General features: G+C 40.8%; 1 protein-coding gene across 2 annotated transcripts in view; it reads right to left on the reverse strand.

Moving 5' to 3' along the window:
- LOC134340243 (potassium voltage-gated channel subfamily H member 8-like) overlaps positions 1 to 17650 on the reverse strand; it is a 221502-nt gene that overhangs the window by 102779 nt on the left and 101073 nt on the right. For both annotated transcript variants that reach the window (XM_063037244.1, XM_063037245.1), the window contains exons 4-5: positions 14677 to 14807; positions 3220 to 3463 (exon numbers count right to left, since the gene is read on the reverse strand). In XM_063037244.1, coding sequence (XP_062893314.1) covers positions 3220 to 3463; positions 14677 to 14807 — 375 coding nt within the window. The remainder of the gene's footprint in view (positions 1 to 3219; positions 3464 to 14676; positions 14808 to 17650) is intronic.

Genomic DNA, 17650 nt, shown 5'->3' on the forward strand with positions numbered 1-17650 from the left:
CCCTTAATAAGATGCAATACCAAATATTTTTAAACAAAATTAGAGTGCATAGCATTATTGAACATATACTGGCTTAGAGTGGGGATTCATTAATGGACAGAAGCAGAGAACATCAATAAATGAGTCATTTTGGGCTGAGAGTTAGTGACCAGTAGGTTGCTGCAGGCATTTGTGCTGGAGTTCCAACTGTTCCCACTCTCCACCCGGTATGAGGCATTCAAGTCTGCCAATGAATCACGGCTAGGTGGCATTGTGTGTTGTGAGGAGGAGGCAGAGAAGCTTCAGAGGGATATAGATAGGATAATGAAAAGGGCAAGGTCATGGGAGATGGAGAAAAATGTATAAAACCACTTGGATGGCTTGATGAGCCATGATCTGGCAGAGCCAGGCACAAGGGGCTGTATAGCCCATTCTTGTAGCCATTTATTTTGTTTATGGTCTTTGAGAATATTTTAGCTGTGTGCTCAGCCTGATATCTTCACAAGCAGTGAACGCCAGCAATCTACTGAGACTTGACAGTAACCAACATCAGAAAAGGGAAACTCACACCATAGAGACTGCAAGTGCATTGTGGAACACACACAAAACGCTGAAGGAATTCATCAGGAACGATCTCGGCCTGAAATGTCAACTGTTTATTCCCTTCTATAAACGCTTCCTGACCTGCTGAGTTCCTCCAGTATTTTTGTGAGCATTGCTCAAGATTTCCAGCATCTGCAGAAACTCTAGTGTCTCTGAAGTGCTTTGTGGGGCAGCCTTCCCTGTGGTCAGCTGTGAGCAATATTGCTCTATCACTGAATGTAGACCAATACTTTTCCAGTTCGTGCCAGCCACCTACCACGCTGCTGTAATGATAGCACGAAAGTGGCTGTACAACATAAACCAGCCCTGACCACAGTTATGTGTCACCTACTACTCCAAACAATAAATCAAGAACAACAGGGTTGGCAAAACCACACAGACATTACACAGTTGAGAACTAAGTTCAAAGACAAATAGTTCACAGATTTTCAGTTGGAACAGTCTTTAGAACTTTATGTAATTCAATATATCTTTTATTCCTCTCAGGCACAAATCTGCATTAAAAAATTAATTAGCATTAATTTTTCATTTTCAATTTAGAGTCAGAAAGTTTGGAAAGCTAACAAAGGACAGAAAATCAAATTTGAAAATGTAATCACTCGTTTTCCTTTCCAAGATGCAATGCTAATGGAATGTGCTACAGACTGATGGTGATAGTGGCACTAGGAGTAGGTACCATGGAGCTGAAGCGTAGAGGACATACTGTGGAGTCAGCCCGCATATGATATTGATGAAGTTACAAGGAGAGTCATACAGCTGTCATAGGGTCATAGAGTAATGGTGAGGTGAGGGCTTCTGTTGGTTAGAGTTGACCATGGATATCGCAGCCTAGTTGCCTAGATACGCAAGTCTGGGTAGTATGATATGGAGAGCAAGCTGTTCCCCACGTAGCAAGCTCTCCCGCAATTCCCACCCCACTCCCCCCATGCAAATGATGAACCCAAAGGAACGGCAGACACTTTAAATGCTTTCTGGGTATAACAGCTTGGGAGCAGCAGTGTTGCAGGAGTTTCCTGTAAGCACTGAACTTTGACATCGGACTGCCTGTTGGACTCCAGCTCCAGATTTTTCCCTTGGGGTTTCCTCCTGAAGCCTTCCCCATGAGTGAGTATACCGTAAGGCAGTGGAGGTTTGAGATCAGATGAGCTGTCAACCACAGCTGATGAGCCCCATCGGCCTGAAATGAATGGTTTTAAAGTGCCAGTAACCCGCCTTTGGCCTTTCTCCTGTTATAGAGTAATACAACAAGGAAAAAGGCCCTTAGACTCAACCAGTCCATGACAACCACAGCATCCTCCCTGTTAGTCTCAGTTAACCGCATTCAGCCATTACCCTTGAAGCCCTTTCACTCCACGTGCCTATCCAAATGCCTCTTAAATGTTGGAATTGTACATGCCTTGACCACTTCCTCTGGCAGGTCACTCCAGGTATTCCCTACCCTCTGTGTAAAGAAGTTGTCTCTCAGGTCTCTTTTAAATCTCTCCCCTCTTGTATCCATGCCCTCTCATTTTTGACTCCACAGTTCTGGTGGAAAGATGATGACCGCCCACCTTATTCATAGCCATCACGATTTGAGAAACTTCTGTGAGGTCATCTCTCATTCTCCTGTGCTCCAGGCAATAAAGATCCAGCGTGGCCAAACTTTCCCCAATCCTGCCTAATGTCCTCAAGGCTGGCCCTGTTCTAATTCGGCACCTTAACCTGTGGACCTGCTCTATCTTTTTCCAGAACTATTTTAAAACAAATAGAATTGTGGTCACTGTCTCCCCAAAGTCTCCACAACTGCCATTTCAGTTACTTGTCCTGCCTCATTCCCTAAGAAGAGGGCCAATATTGCTCCTTCCCAAGAAGGCTCCTCGTTCTGTAAAATTCTATCTCGAGCATCATTATCTATTTAGAAATCTGATGGTGGCGGGGAAGAAGCTGTTCCTAAAATATTGAATGTGTCAGTCTCCTGCACCTCCTCCCTGATTGTAGCGATGAGAAGAGGGTACATCCTAGATGATGGGGGTCCTTTTAGACGGATGCCAATTTTCTGAGGCTTTGCCTTTTAACAATGTCTCCGATACTCAATGCAACAGTATGGGAGCCTGCAGTAATATGAACTGCAACTCAGCACTGCATGGAATGATTGATGTCTGTAAGTAACTTAGACTAAGCCTAGTTTTTCATGGCAGTTTATGACCCTAAATTTTATTATTGGATTTCAAGCAATTTACAATAATCATGCAGTATAGTACAACCATTGGTATTACTTTAATTCACTATTAATTGAAATTGCCACCTGCTGATCAGAGTAATATTAGTAATTCGGTAAAAATAATTGGGGAACAGATTTAGAGGGAAATGAATGAGATGAATACTGAACAGGCAACTGAATGGAAGTGACTGATCTAAGTGGAGGAAAAATTGTGGAGTATTAGAAATTGTGAAAAAATGTGGAGTATTAGAATTTGACACAATCTGAGAAGGTAGAAAAGCATTATTAAATGGGTAAAATGAGCAATTAGATTAATGTGATACATGTATCAAAAACTATTGAAGAAAACCATGCAACTGCAGCCCTTTTTTGCCTGAAAAAGTTTTGTTCTGTCATGTTCTATGGTGCCGAAATAAGGAACTACATATTTGCCTTACCGAAGATGAAGAGCATTTCCACAGCGACGTCACTCACAGTGGTGCTGCGGGAAGCGGAGGAGCTGTCCTCGGTCTCCGTGAAGCAAACGTTGTATGGAACAGTCACCGCGACGTAAAACGTGGCCAGCAAGATAAGCCAGTCCCAGCCCGCTTTGAAGGTACTGTAGTGCAGGAGGATGAAGCGGGATTTCTGGACCGATGCCACTTTGTACTCGGGTAGAGAGGGCTTATTTTCAAACATGTTCTACCAAAGAAGAAATTCAAGTAGTTTAATGAAACTATAAATTGTTCCACAGGTTTTCAGCTATATAATACAGCTTACACCTAGACATTTAGTTCTAATCAATTGGCAAATGCATCTAAATCAACACAATGAGATACATATCTGGCATAATGGGGTACACTTGGGCTTAATTCCTTTTCAACAACTGGTTACTGGATGGGATTTACTATTTTCTGCATTTCTATTTGTATGCTAGCATGAAAGGATATCAAGAAAAGAATGAAACTAGAGTGGTAGGATTCTATGTGGGATTGCACAGAAATAAAAATGCAAGTATTTTTAAGGAAGAAAAGATTAATTGACTAACCAAAAAAACCACATTCATCAAAAACAAAAACCTAGTTTTCTTCCTTCTGCAGAAATGATTTAATTCCAACTGGAACCTACTTAATTTCCTTTTTACCCCCCTTGCTAGAGAAAATATGCTTCATTTCCTGCTAATCTCCAGGTTTATAAACTGATGCGGCTGCATCAGCACCTACCTCATTTCAAACACATATTTTGCCATTTCAGTGCTGTTTGGTGTATTTCCGGCTTCTGCACATCTAAGGTTTGTGCAACTTGTAATTTTTCTCTCCTAATTCTACAGGTTTCCAAGTTTGATAATATCTGCCTTTATACCTTCTATTTTCTTTTTCATTTGAAGTACAGGAATGTAGGAGTAGGGCAGCTCGAACAAGATAAAAATGTGGTAATTACTGTTCCAAGGAGTAATGTTATAGTGAGACCGATGTTAGAAACTTCAGCGCATTGTGCTCTGTGAACTGCCCAATTCTGTCAGAGTATGAAGATGTGCCAAACCTCATCTCTATTTAATTAAAGTTGGAATAAAATTCTTCCACCACTTCACTTTGAGTAGACAACACACAGACTTTTATGCAGCAGGTTTATTTACAGAAATCTTATTTTGTCTGGGTCTAAGTCGTCTTTTATTATTGAATTAATTGCTTTGATGACAATTTAATTCCTGCACTTTATAAAGAAAGATTGAGGGTTATTCCTAAAATAAAAAACTCACCTATTTTAGCCTATTTTACTGAACACTATCTCCTCAACCAGCAACAGTCCACTGACACGGTCTGAACTGACATTTTGACAAGCATGGAAGAGGAGGTACATTGAATATTCTTGCTGCCCAACGGAGGGGTTACTGTTCTGGGACATTTCTCAGGAACAAACAAAACGTCAGTTTAGTGCTTCATCTGAAAGATGGTGCCTCCAACAGCACAGCATTCCCTCAGTGCTGCACTGAGTGTTGGCTCAGATTATTGTCGCATTCTTACAGCTCCTCATTGTACGTGACAATAATACATCAATTCCAAAGTACACTGTTAAGCAAAAGAAGTTCCGACTGAAATTCCTTGGTATTCAGATTATGGATAAAAATAGATTTTATGCACTTGATATATTTTTAAATGCCATTCTACTTATTTTATGTTTTATGAGTAAATAAATACTATTATACCATAGCACAATATAAAACTACATAAGTTGCTTATTATATTCATTTGACTTGTTTGTATTAATTAGTACATCTTGAAGATAACTTGTTTCATTAAGTTTGGATTTTTGATGGTTCAGACTTCTGCTCTAAGTTAATGTACAAGCAGGACATATGACATACTTAAAATTAAAATCACATAAAGTGCCTTCAATATTTGAATGCGATCTAACAAGGGACTGCGGCTATGAAGCATAATGTTCAAGATGGAGTTAGATAAACAGATGTGGTGTGGAAAAGTACAGGCCCGGAAAAAAAAGAACAGGAAATTGGGATTAAATTAAAAATTCTAGTCACAAACTAGTTTAGGTATTACCTCATGTATGGCATCTAACTAACTGCAATTCACCTGTCCAGAGAATGCATGTAAGCAGTCATGTATGAAACTCCCCTCCAAAGGTTATAATCAGGGTCATTTTAGAAAGGGGTAGAAGAGACTTGCCTTTGAACACTTAAATTGAGGTAAACTTAATGAATTGCTGAGGATATGCCCTTCATCCAGTTCATTTGCTTTGACTTAAACTAGCACACCGTGTCTCTAGTTGTAGCATCACAAATACCAGCAAAAAACAGGCTTCTGTTAGGCAATATCTCTTCTATCTGCAGCTCTTCCTCCGAGAACAAGAGAAGCAGGTGCATAGGAATCCCATCATTTATGAGTTCTCGCTACGGTCTTGACTTCAGCTTTTTTCCATTGCTTCACCATCACTTGCTCTAAAAGCTGGAAACTCCCCACCCAAAAGCTCTGTGGGACTATCTTCACTACAGTGGAACAAGGAGATGTTCATTATCACCTCCTCAAGGGAGCATATGGATGAGTGTTAAATGTTGGCCTTGCTTGTGTTGCTCAGATCTTCTAGATTACCAACATGCCAAGTCCATCTGTTTACCTCAAGGGCCTCTAACAATGAACTACCAACTCTGGCATTATGCTACAACTTAATTGTTACGGTGAAATGGAAACCATTTTGTGCGGGCACTGAAGTCTTGGCAAATTGTTGCATTGTAAACCTTGAATCGATGAAAGAAATTGCTGCCAATCTTAGACTTTATTCAGAGTCCCAAACGAGAAGCAAATTATACCCAGGGGCCTCTAATAAACTGTATTTCTGTCATGTGGCTTCTTTTTCTGTCTAATGTCATACTTGTAGCCAACCTAGTTATTAATCGGGTTCAGTTTCTTGCCTTAAGTTCCATTATAAATGCCATATTTTGAGATTATTTAAATGCTTTCTGGGTATAATGGCATGGTCTGTGCACCAGAGTGTCAATAGCAGCAAATGGGGCTTATCAATACACGATCAGGTTTTACTTACAAACATTCCCGACTGGGAGCTTTCAGTTTCCTGTCCATTGAGTACATGCAAATGGAGTAACAATAAAGAGAGAGTAAGGAACCAACATCAACAGGAGTCACTCACAGCAACATACAGGGCAGAGAAAGACACATAAACAAGACATACAGTATATGACGTCTTTACGAGGATCCACAGACATTATTTGTTCATACAAGATGATACATACCAGGCTTATTTCAGAGATTAATGGAACAATGAAAAACTGAATCTCCTTCCAATTAACTTCAAACTATAGAAGTCGATAAAATAATAGTGCTAGAAACTTTATTTAATTTTACTTAGGGATTTCAATTAGGCAGTTATTTTCTACATAAGGGATAAGACAGCAATTTGGTATTGATTCTGAAGAAAAACTTTCTGAAAGTTGTACCTCACTGTACCTTACCTGAGAAGATGCAAGTCTAGAAAACTTCAGCCTACAGAAATGTAACCTTATTACCTACAGAAAGAGTGGGTAAATGAAATTACCCCTTTCCTTTTATCAGGCAGATAAGAGCTTTGAACTGTGGAGACTTGTAATTCAGTTCTACTTCAGTGTGACTGACAGGTGAAATCAGTCCTGACGAAGGGTCTCGGCCTGAAACGTCGACTGTACCTCTTCCTAGAGATGCTGCCTGAATTCACCAGCAACTTTGATGTGTGTTGTTTGGTGAAATTAATGTAAATGTTTTCTTGGAAGAGAGGAACTGCTGGAAGCAGCAGGTCAGTCAATCCCTGCAGAGTGAATGATTCAGGTCCCTTGATGATTCCTCAAAGGTCCCTTGAAAGGTTTGTGCCTGAAGTGAGAACTTGCATACTTCCTCCACAGGGGCTGACCGACAGATTGAGACTTATCAGCATTTTCTGTTCTTGCACTTTAGATTTCCAACATCTATACCATTTTAAAGAAAATTTTCTTCTCTCCAGCCTTACTCCACCACAACACATGCAAAATGCTGCAGGAACTCAGCAAGTCAGGCAGCATCTATGGAGGGGAATAAACAGTAGGTGTTTTGGCCCAAGACCCTTCATCAGGACAACTTCCTCCAACATTTTATGTGTGCTGCTCAAGGATTGCAGCATCTGCAGAATCCCTTGTGTTTATTCTGCCACGAGAATTTTCTCGTTCAATTAAGATATGCTTTTTTTCAGGACGCATGAAGTTAAAAACACTGATATTTGTGCACTGATTTTCATGTTCCTTTCAAATATATCAAACTGCTTTACAACCAATGAATTGTAGTCATTGCTGCAATATTGGAAAGTTTGTGCAAAACATGCTTTCACTCTGATATAACAATGGCTGGGTAATTTGAGATGGAGATGTTGACAAGTAGAAGACATTGGTCAGGACACTGAGGCCAACTCAGTCTTTGCATCTTAATTGACTACCTGCACTGCACTTTTACTGTAACTACCCTGATATGCTTTTTAATGGAATATCCTGTCTGGATGCAAACAAAGCTTTTCACTGGACCTCAGTGCACGTAACAATAATAAACAGTTATCAATTAGTCCTCCGAAATAGGTCTGAGGGATTGTTTATACCCACCCAAAGGGGTGGACAGGATTTTGAATTAATATCTTATCAAAAGGCAACAGCTCCAACAGTGTTCCACTACATCAATCTAGAATTTAATGCTTGTAGTTGTTGGTTAGAACTTGAACTTCTGACTGTTCAGCAAGAAGGTTACCAACATTTAAGAGAATGGTTCCGGGAATGAAAGGGTTAATATATGACGAGTAACTAATGGCTCTGGCATGTACTTGCTGGAGCTTAGAAGAATACTGGGGGATCTCATTGAAAGCTATCAAATATTGAAAAGTCTAGACAGGGTGGATGTTGAAAGGATGTTTCCAAAAGTGGGAGAGTCTAGGACCAGAGGGCACATCTTTAGAATAGAGCGGTGCCCTTTGGAACAGAGATGAGGAGAAATTTCTTTAGCCAGAGGGTGGTGAATCTGTGAATTCATTGCCACAGACGGCTGTGGAGGCCAAGTCATTGGGTATATTTAAAGCGGAGGTTGATAGGTTCTTGATTAGTAAGGATGTCAAAGATTATGGGGAGAAGGCAGGAGAATGGGGTTGAAAAGAATAATAAATCAGCCATAATCACTGGGCAGAATAGTCTAATTCTGGTTTTATGTCTTATGCTCTCACTGAGTTGCATCATGAAGCTTGCAAAAGGCATAAAGTGTTTTCACAATTCAGCCAATTCAAATAAATGAATCACATTTGACAGGCATGCTGTGCCTTCCAAATCCCTCCATCACATTGAGTGACAGTTAAATGGACAAGAGTGTTCAGTGTGCATTTGCAGACATTAGCTGTCACTTTGCCAGTGGTAGCCTGCATTATCTCTAATTCCACTTATAATGAGAGCAATCGCCTAGCAAACAAATAGGAACGCTAGCTCTAGTAAGGATGTTTCAATCTCTTCTTTGCATTTCTCCTCTCATGGAAATACAGGATTATTGCAGGATTTTTTTTTGTTTTTATGGACATTCTCCAGTAGTGTCCCCAATAGCCTCTTAATATATGGAGTCCTGATGAAGGGTTTCAGCCCGAAACGTCGACTCTTTATTTCTGACCTGCTAAATTTCTCTAGCATCTTATGTGTGTTACTCTGGATTTCCAGAAAGTACAGAATCTCTTGTGAGCCCAGATTACAGCAATTTTACTGCAGAGGACATTATGCTTGATCCAATACTTTTTTCAGATTATTGTCTATTTGTCCATTGTTATGCAAGAGGGTAATAATTAGTAGCTAGTCTCACATTCAAAATGCACAATTTAACAGCTACTTATTAAAATCTACTTTCAAATTTAATTTCAATTGAAGTTACTATAGGACAAGCAACAGAGGATCATATTTTACCTCAAGATCTCCATTTCTGAGTCAACTGAATTAATTAAACACAGAATGAGGACCATTCTCAGAATTTGCTCTAGATGCTGCCTGGCCTGCTGCGTTCCACCAGCATTTTGTGTATGTTCCTTTAGGATGGGGACTATCTCTTAACCAGAATAACTAACTACTGACAATTGGTCATTTTTTAGTCTGTTAGAATACTTCTGACAATTATTTGCATGGAAATCGCAGCAAGGTAAAATTCTTAGGACTTCAAAGCCAGATCAGGGAGTTTAAAATATGTTCTAACAAATAATACATAATAAACCTATTTAAAATGCACAGAGTCTGAGGTCTGATCACAAGGAACTAATACACAAGGGTGACTAAATACAGTTTATAGTGTAACCTTTAGATAAAATTTGCTATACATGGTTAATAATATGTATTTCTCTTTGTAGGGTTTAGTTTCCAATGAATTTAAAAAATTGCCCTTCACTATCTGGTGCTAAACCTTTGATATAGTTGGGTCAATGTAATGAATTCCTCTTGCAAAATTTGGTCCCTTGGCTTCAGTGAAACCAAGTTTTTGAAGCTGATAACAATTTGTACATTAAGGATTGTCCATCTGAGGAGAAAAAAAAAGTCTAGATTATCTTCCTTTTAAAATGTTCTCTTTTTTTTTCCTCCCCACCACACTTATAAACCTTTCCCTTCAAAAATGTTGCTTGTCAGGGTGGGTTTGATTTGCAGTTCTGGTCTCCTTGTCAAAGCCATTATCTACAGATTGAATTTAGAGAACAAGGAAAGCAATTCTAATCTAACCAATGCATTAGAAAATCAGCATGATGGTGCACACACTGGTTTCACAACCCCACCTGAATTTGTTCTCCACTCAAGTCTGTAGAGATTAGCATTTGATTAGAATTTAAACTACCATTCAATCCAGCAACGTTAAATTTCCTTTACTTAAGTATCAACGGGGGGGGGGGGGGGTAACAATCACAGCCAAACCTATGTCCACCTGACTCCTGGATGCATCTGCCCAACAGCTGCTGAATCTCTATTTGTACCTATTATGATGGTAAACATGACTAAAAGGTCAGACGGAATTAATACTGTGACTTAATCGGTGATGGAGGGCAACATCATATTGTCTGCACAGTGCAATCAGTAGATATACCGCATTACTGAAGTACATATTGTTTAGGCATTCTCTGCTTGGATCTACTTCAATTAATAGGAAGAGAAAGAATAATCCAAAATTTTGATAAATAAAATGATATATATCTTGTCTGTGCATGATCTTAGAAAGATCATCAAGAAGGTTAGGAAGGCTGTTTATTAACTGCATTACTTATTTTTACATGGACAAAATAAGCTAATTTTTTGAATATCACATCTTTGTATTGAAATCACATTCTTTCCTGAAATACTGCACTCTGTAGAGATTATTAGAAAACTGGACGTGTAAAGTGCATTCGTATCACAGAAATGTAGTTCAAGTGGACTTTAAACTGTGGCAAAGGAGAACATTCAATCGTCAGGCTATTAATGAAATGGGTTTCTTTTAACCACACAGTGTCTGCTTCAAGTTGGTTCTGTCTGATTGAAGTTGATGGAGAATTATACTTTGTTCTACAAAGTACTAATGCAGTCTGTCAAAGTGTGACAGAAATGAACTCAGCATAAAGTGATGTGCTGTCAAAGCCACAGAAATCCTTCCAGCAAAGGGAAGCTTGATTAAGGTTAATGGGGTGGGGGGGATGTGCAGTTGGCAAAGCTTTTGTGCCTATACAAGGTAGTTTATTTTGTATTTCACAGAGTGGTCTTGCTTTCTTGTGTCATACTACAGCTGATTTCACTGCAACCCTCTTTACTGCAGGGTTTAAAGAGGAGATTTCACCCGTGGGGGGTTTCAGGCAGCCCCTTAGGAAAATAGGACTTGCTGTTCTGAAACTGATAAATTTCAAACATGTTAACGTCTTTATTTTACAGGCAAGTTCATTACTATTGATGTTATTATTTTTTAGAAAGGTAAATATATTGGGATTATACATTCATGTCGGATCTGTGTGAGAGCTGCCTGCCAATTTCACTTTGCTTGAGACAGAGTGGGTTTAAAAAAATCACTGGTGGTTCTGCTTTCTGTTAGGGGACTGACCTGGAAGAATAAAGACATTCAATTCTTTACCAGAGTTGTCTGGCACTAGATAAACTACAATGGAATTTATAAAGTTCGTATAGGGTGTTGGAGGTTTAGTTGAGAGGAATTGGCTGAAGTTGTTTCCTTGGAAACAGAGGATGCACTTTATGCCCCTGAACTGCATTCCCTCAGTGGTGGTGGGGCTGGGATACAGGACAGCAAATGGTGCAAAACTTGTGTCAGAGGGCTGACATTATTGCGAACTGCAGGATGTTGCTGTGCACAGCAGGATGGGGGATGAAGTCCCCTAGAGGACCAACGAAGCTGGAGGCCCCCTTCCCTTCAGCTCTCCTTCACTTCACTCAACCCCTTTTAGCGTCACAGAGGGACTTGCGACAGGACCCTCCCGGATAGTTCCAGAAGATCCGTTATCATTGCCCAGGAGCTGAGATGCTTTGATATTGACATCACTGCCCTGTGTGAAACATGGCTGGCAAGAAATAGGCAGCTGAATGAACAAGGCGGTAGGGCAAACAAGAGGAGAAATGCAATTTTCATGGGGTGGGTCTTAGAGTTAGGAATGAGCTGGGTTAGTGGTTCAGTGACTCTCCTTGTGGGAAATGTGAACATGCCATAATCCTCTGCTCATCAAACCTGAAGACACACATTCTGAAATTCAGGAACAGCTTCTTCCCCTCTGCCATCCGATTCCTAAATGGACGTTGAACGCATGAATGCTACCTCACTACTTTTTTATTTCTGTTAATTTGCACTAATTATTTTAACTTAACTATTTCATAGACATATATATACTTAATGTAATTCTGCATTTTTCTCTACATTTATTTATCATGTATTTCATTGTATTGCTACCATAAAGTTAACAAACTTCAGAACATATGCCAGTGTTATTAAACCTAATTCTGATTCTGATTCATTGCAGTGTGGAATGAGTTTGCTATGACCATGAGCACAAGCACCCCAATCACAGAATGTGGCCAACAAGGTTGTCTCTTTGATCCTGAAAAGACTCATCCCAAAGGGAGACCAATTGGTCATCTTGGGTGATTTCAATGCCAGGAAAAGATACAATTCTCTCGCAAAACCTTGTCTGGGAATAAGGGGAGAAGGGAAAGCTACCTAATTCCAATGCAGTCCTCATTTTGACCAAATCCTTGGGAGCATGGACTTAACATAATTCAGTTTTGACAGAGAGAAAAGCACAAGAACTCATGACAACACACTATTCCAGGCATGAGCACTTAGTTTATGTAATTCCCTGAGGGGGAGATTGTAACGAAATCTGCATCACTGGTACCATGACAATACTAATGACATGGACTGACAAATGCCTAATCTGTTCCCTTATCTCTATCAGTCTAAACCCAGAACCCACAGAAACTTTGGTGCATGGAATTTAACACCGAAGGTCTCAAGAACCATATAATAATAACTTTTCCCAGTCAGTGCTTCATACATAATCTGCTATTTTCCAAGTGCTCTGAACAGTTGGTAACGTCTGTACTGCCCTGAGATAGATCTTGGCTTCTCAATACCTCCTTGAGAAAGTTTTATACTCCACTTCCAGAGAGCTCTGTGGCTATTTGAAATGGAGGAGCATTTTGAAGGGCACTGAGAGACGTTGGCTGATGAATAGTCTTGGTCCCGACTGTTTATTCCTCTCCATAGATGCTGCCTGACCTGCTGAGTTCTTCCTGCACTTTGTGTGTGTTGCTCAGGATTTCCAACATCTGCAGAAGCTCTTGTGTTACTGAGAAAGGCATGATCATTTGTTGAGGACATCCAGCCCAGCATAAATGGCGGAAGGTGGACACCGCTTCTCAACCACCCATATGCCCACCTTCTGCCTTACCTGTGGCAGCCTGTGCATTCCACATGAGCCTGCTCAAAACCTACAGAAATGGTGTGCAGAGGATGGCATATCAAGATTAGCTTTATTTGTCGCATATATGAAGAATTACCGAAACCTACAATGAAATGTGTTGTTTGCATCGATGACCAGCACAGTCCCAACTTGCGCTGGGGGCAGCCCGCAAGTGTTGCTGCACTTCTGGCGCCAACATAGCAAGCCCACAAACTACTAAACCTAACCTGTACGCTTTTGGAATGTGAGAGGAAGTCAGAGCTCCTGGAGGAAACCCCCACGGTGACGGGGAGAACATCCAAACACCTTACGAACAGCAGCGGGACTTGAACCCTGATTGCTGGTGACTGGGACTGTAGTAGCATTACACAAACTGCTACGCTACCGTGCCACCCCTCGTTGGTTCAGCCGCTGCCAGAAGCTATTTGCCCTTTGTGAATCAGGAGACGGTTCTCGTTCCTCTCGGGTATATTGATTGCAACCACTAAAAAATTTCTGACAGTCTTTAAATAGTATCCTTTGGTCCTTAAAGGTATCTTGTTTTGGAGCCAACTTGCATATACAATGTTTAAAAACCACCATCTGTGACTCTGACAGTAGTCACACCTCCAGCAGTGCACGACACAAGAAAATAGGCAAAAAGGGCCTGAAATACCTCCCTGATTCTCCAAAATTTCTCCTGCAACAAATATAGAAATCTGGCTATGAGTCAGAGATGGAACAGTGCCGTTATGTTTAATGCATACTGATGGGTTGGAGTAAGGGAGGGCAGTGAACCCTGATTGCAACCCAGTGAAGATGACAGCAAAGGACGGACATGTAGGGATGAATAGAGGATTAGCAAGAACATTTAGGGGAGAGTTGATTATAGTTAAACACATGCCACAACTGGAACGTAAGGTATAATTTCTCAGCAAAACATGATAGTTGGCTCACCCTGCTGCTCAGAGTGGGAAATTAAATTGTGTTCTGCACGTGTTCCTATTATTCACAAGTGACTCATTAGCTACTTTACTGCTGTTTGGTAATCTATGGCTTACAGTGTGCATTCAGGGGAGGCATAGATCCATTTCCCTGATTTTGCAGAGCTGAGTGTCACTCCATGACCTACCAATATTCAATGTCAGCTGTGGCTCCTCCACAGGCCCTTGGTCTGTTGAATTAGTGGGCTGGTGCTAAATGCTTGTCATGCCCTCATCCTGAAGAAGCCTGGTGTCATTTAATTAAAATTCACCAGCATATCAATCACTCGACACTGCCTTAAGGCTCTCGGCAATTCCTTACCTCTTTCAACAAAGTCGTTCAATCCAAACAGGAGCAGAACGATTGTAAAATAAACAAAAGCATGAGGTTTCAAACCATTGTTTACATGCCAGGAAATAAAGGATTTGTGCCATTCATTCTCATAACAGAATAATAAAATTGTTATATACACAGAGAAGGGGCATACTCACATTATTCAAAGCAACTTTACTTTTGTCTCGTTTCTGAAGGTGGCTGGTCAGATGGTAGAGGACTGTCCGGCCCTGCCTACGCGCGGCGCTGAAGTGGGACCCACCTCCCTTTTTGCTTTTGTGCTTCTCCTCTGCAGGGAAGAACAGAAGGAAAGAGTGTAAACGAACACCAGGCTGCACAGAGTGAGGCCGTGGGGGGACGGGGGATGGTTGAGAGTCCCCAGCCACTCTAAATGGACAGTAGGATTATTCTAGTTGCTGGCTGCCCTCTGAGAGCTGATCTGGAAAGGACTGAGGAAATGCTGCAGATTTATAAAGAAGTTATGGGTGAACAGCAACTCAGTCTTTCAGAAGAACCCTGCAGATCTCAGAGAAGAAATTATGACTAAACTGCTGAAATTGAGGTTGCTTTCCTTGAAGACATGTTTTTCTCTTGACCAATATGGGAAAGAATGCTGGGAGATTTGATGGAGGTGACCATGATTGCAGTGAGTTTAAATCAGGTAAATAGCCAGAAACTGGTCCCATACTAGATGGTGCAGGAGTCAGGGCATGAATTTAAAGTGCTGGGCAGGAAATCAGGAGAATGTTTTTTTCTAAGAAAGGCCATGATCTGGAATAACAAGAGAAGTGGAAGCAAGTAAGAAGGCCTTTTGAAAAGGAACATGAGATACAGTATCATGCAGAGTCTGAGTTAGAATGGTGACGTGGAACTGAAAGGATTGCACTGGCATAGCAGTGATGGGCTAAATGAACTCCTGTTCAACATCATATCTATGGGTCTCTAAGAACCTCGTCGTGATGTTGAAGAGTTCTTAGGTGAGTTCAGTCATTGCAAATCTTAATTACATTGTGCTTCTTGACTCCAGATCTAAAGTTACCCGTCACTGATCTGAACTGTCATTTTGTGTGACGTTTATTACTTCACTTCTACGCCCTGTTATGCCACCTGTCAATTAATTAGTGTCCTAACTTTAATATCCGCATCCATGCTTTCTTCTATTCACGGTCTTGTTATCTCCTGTATCATCCTGTATATAGCTGCTCCAAAGAGCACTATTTGAGGTTACACTTGCCCTTGGCCATTAGGGTCTATAGTGAGTCAACCTATACCCAGGGAAGTGATGATCCCGTCCTGTTAGACTGTTTGAGGTAACTTATTTTTTATTCTTTCTTACTTCTCTTCTAATATTTGTGTATCTTTGCACTTGTAATGCTATTGTGACACTGTAACTTCCTTTGGGATGAATAAAGTATCTGTCTAATCTAATCTAATCCTCCAGCCCTCCAAACCTCCATACCAGCATTCCAATCCTGGCTATTTGATCATTCCTGATTTTGATATCTCCAATGACAACTGTATTATGAAGTCAAAGAGAGAGATCGTGTGGAAACAAACCCTTTGGCCTATCGAGTCTGCACCAACCTGTTTACACTACCCCTACACTATTCTCCCCACATTCTCATCTATTCCCCCCAAAATTTGCAACTCACTTCCACATGAGGAGCAATTTAGTTACCAATTAACCTATCAATCCAATGTCTTTGAGATGTAGGAGGAAACCGGAGAACCTGAAGGACACCTACGCTACAAAGGTTCAAGGCTTTGGATTTCCCCCCATAAGCCCCTTCCTTTTCATCCTTTCAGAAAAACTTCTGAAAACATGCACATTTGAACTAGTTTTATCTCATCTTTCTTAATATGTTCTTATGTAGCTCCACATCATTTTATTCTGCAGTGTCTCATGGGACACTTTGTAATACTAAGCATTCTCAACGGCCTGAAGTTGGATCTTTGGTTGCCTTTTCAAATGATAATTGATGCTAAGATTGCCATATGCTTGCCAGTGATGAACTTTCTATAATATTTATATCTCAGGGTAATAAAACCAGAATAATTATTAGAGGAAATCAGACATAAATATTCATATCACAGTGTGAATAAAGTTTAAAATCGTCAACAAATTTGAACGTGACATTTATTACTGATGTTCATTCCAAGGAAACATTTCCACCCTGTAGATGCTCTGCATAACTGAGGCAGATTTGGCCTGTTGTGTGTACCCCCTCCACCCCCCCCCCTCACATCCATACTACCTTGGTTGGATGTGGAGGTGCTGAGTGAGCTGGCCCTCTAACCTGGTCCCAGGTGCTGCACTGTTATGAACCCTCCCAAGGAACAGCCTGACAGCTGAAGTTCAGCACACTGGCACAGCTCGCAGACCTGCTGCCTTGCAGCTCCATTGACTGGGTTGAATCCTGACCTCTGGCCTTGCCCACGGGGAGTTTGCAGGTGCTCCAAAGGCACGCAAGTTGGTTGGTTAATAGGCCGCTGTGAGTTGCCCCTGGTGTGTAGGCGAGTGGTAGGATCCATGAAAGAGAATAAGGTCAGATTAATGTCAACAGTCCCTGTTTTATGGTTAGCATGGAGTTGGTGGACTGTGGGGCCTGTTTTCCTGCTGCATGATCTATGACTCAACAACAAATTAAATTCAGGATCTCTATACACATTGGAGAATACCAGAGATGCCCTTATGTTTCAACATCTTTTGTTTACCTATTAATTCTGCAAATTTGTTTATTTTTTTTGGATTTGCTAAACGCTCTTATTAATTTGCAGTCTTTTCGGAGAACTGTTTTTTTTATTGGTTTACTGGATGTGGGCAATGGCAGAAAGGCCAGCACTTACATCCCATCCCCAAAAATCCTTTACAACGGTGGTGGAGATCCACTGAAATCAGTGTGGCGGAGGTACTTAGGAGTATGGCGTTCTAGGATTTTGACACAGCAGTGGTGAATGTTATAAGAATACCAAAAAAATGACATAAAGGGGAACTTTATGTCTCAAGTCTATGTTCTCCAGTATCTGTAAAGGTCCAGAGCAAGGGACACAGTCATCTACAAGTTCTGCAAGTTCCCCTTTATGTCATTTTTGGACCTTTACAGATACTGGAGAACATAGACTTGAGACATA

This window comes from Mobula hypostoma, chromosome X1 (assembly GCF_963921235.1).
Source record: "Mobula hypostoma chromosome X1, sMobHyp1.1, whole genome shotgun sequence".
Classification (NCBI taxonomy): domain Eukaryota; kingdom Metazoa; phylum Chordata; class Chondrichthyes; order Myliobatiformes; family Myliobatidae; genus Mobula; species Mobula hypostoma.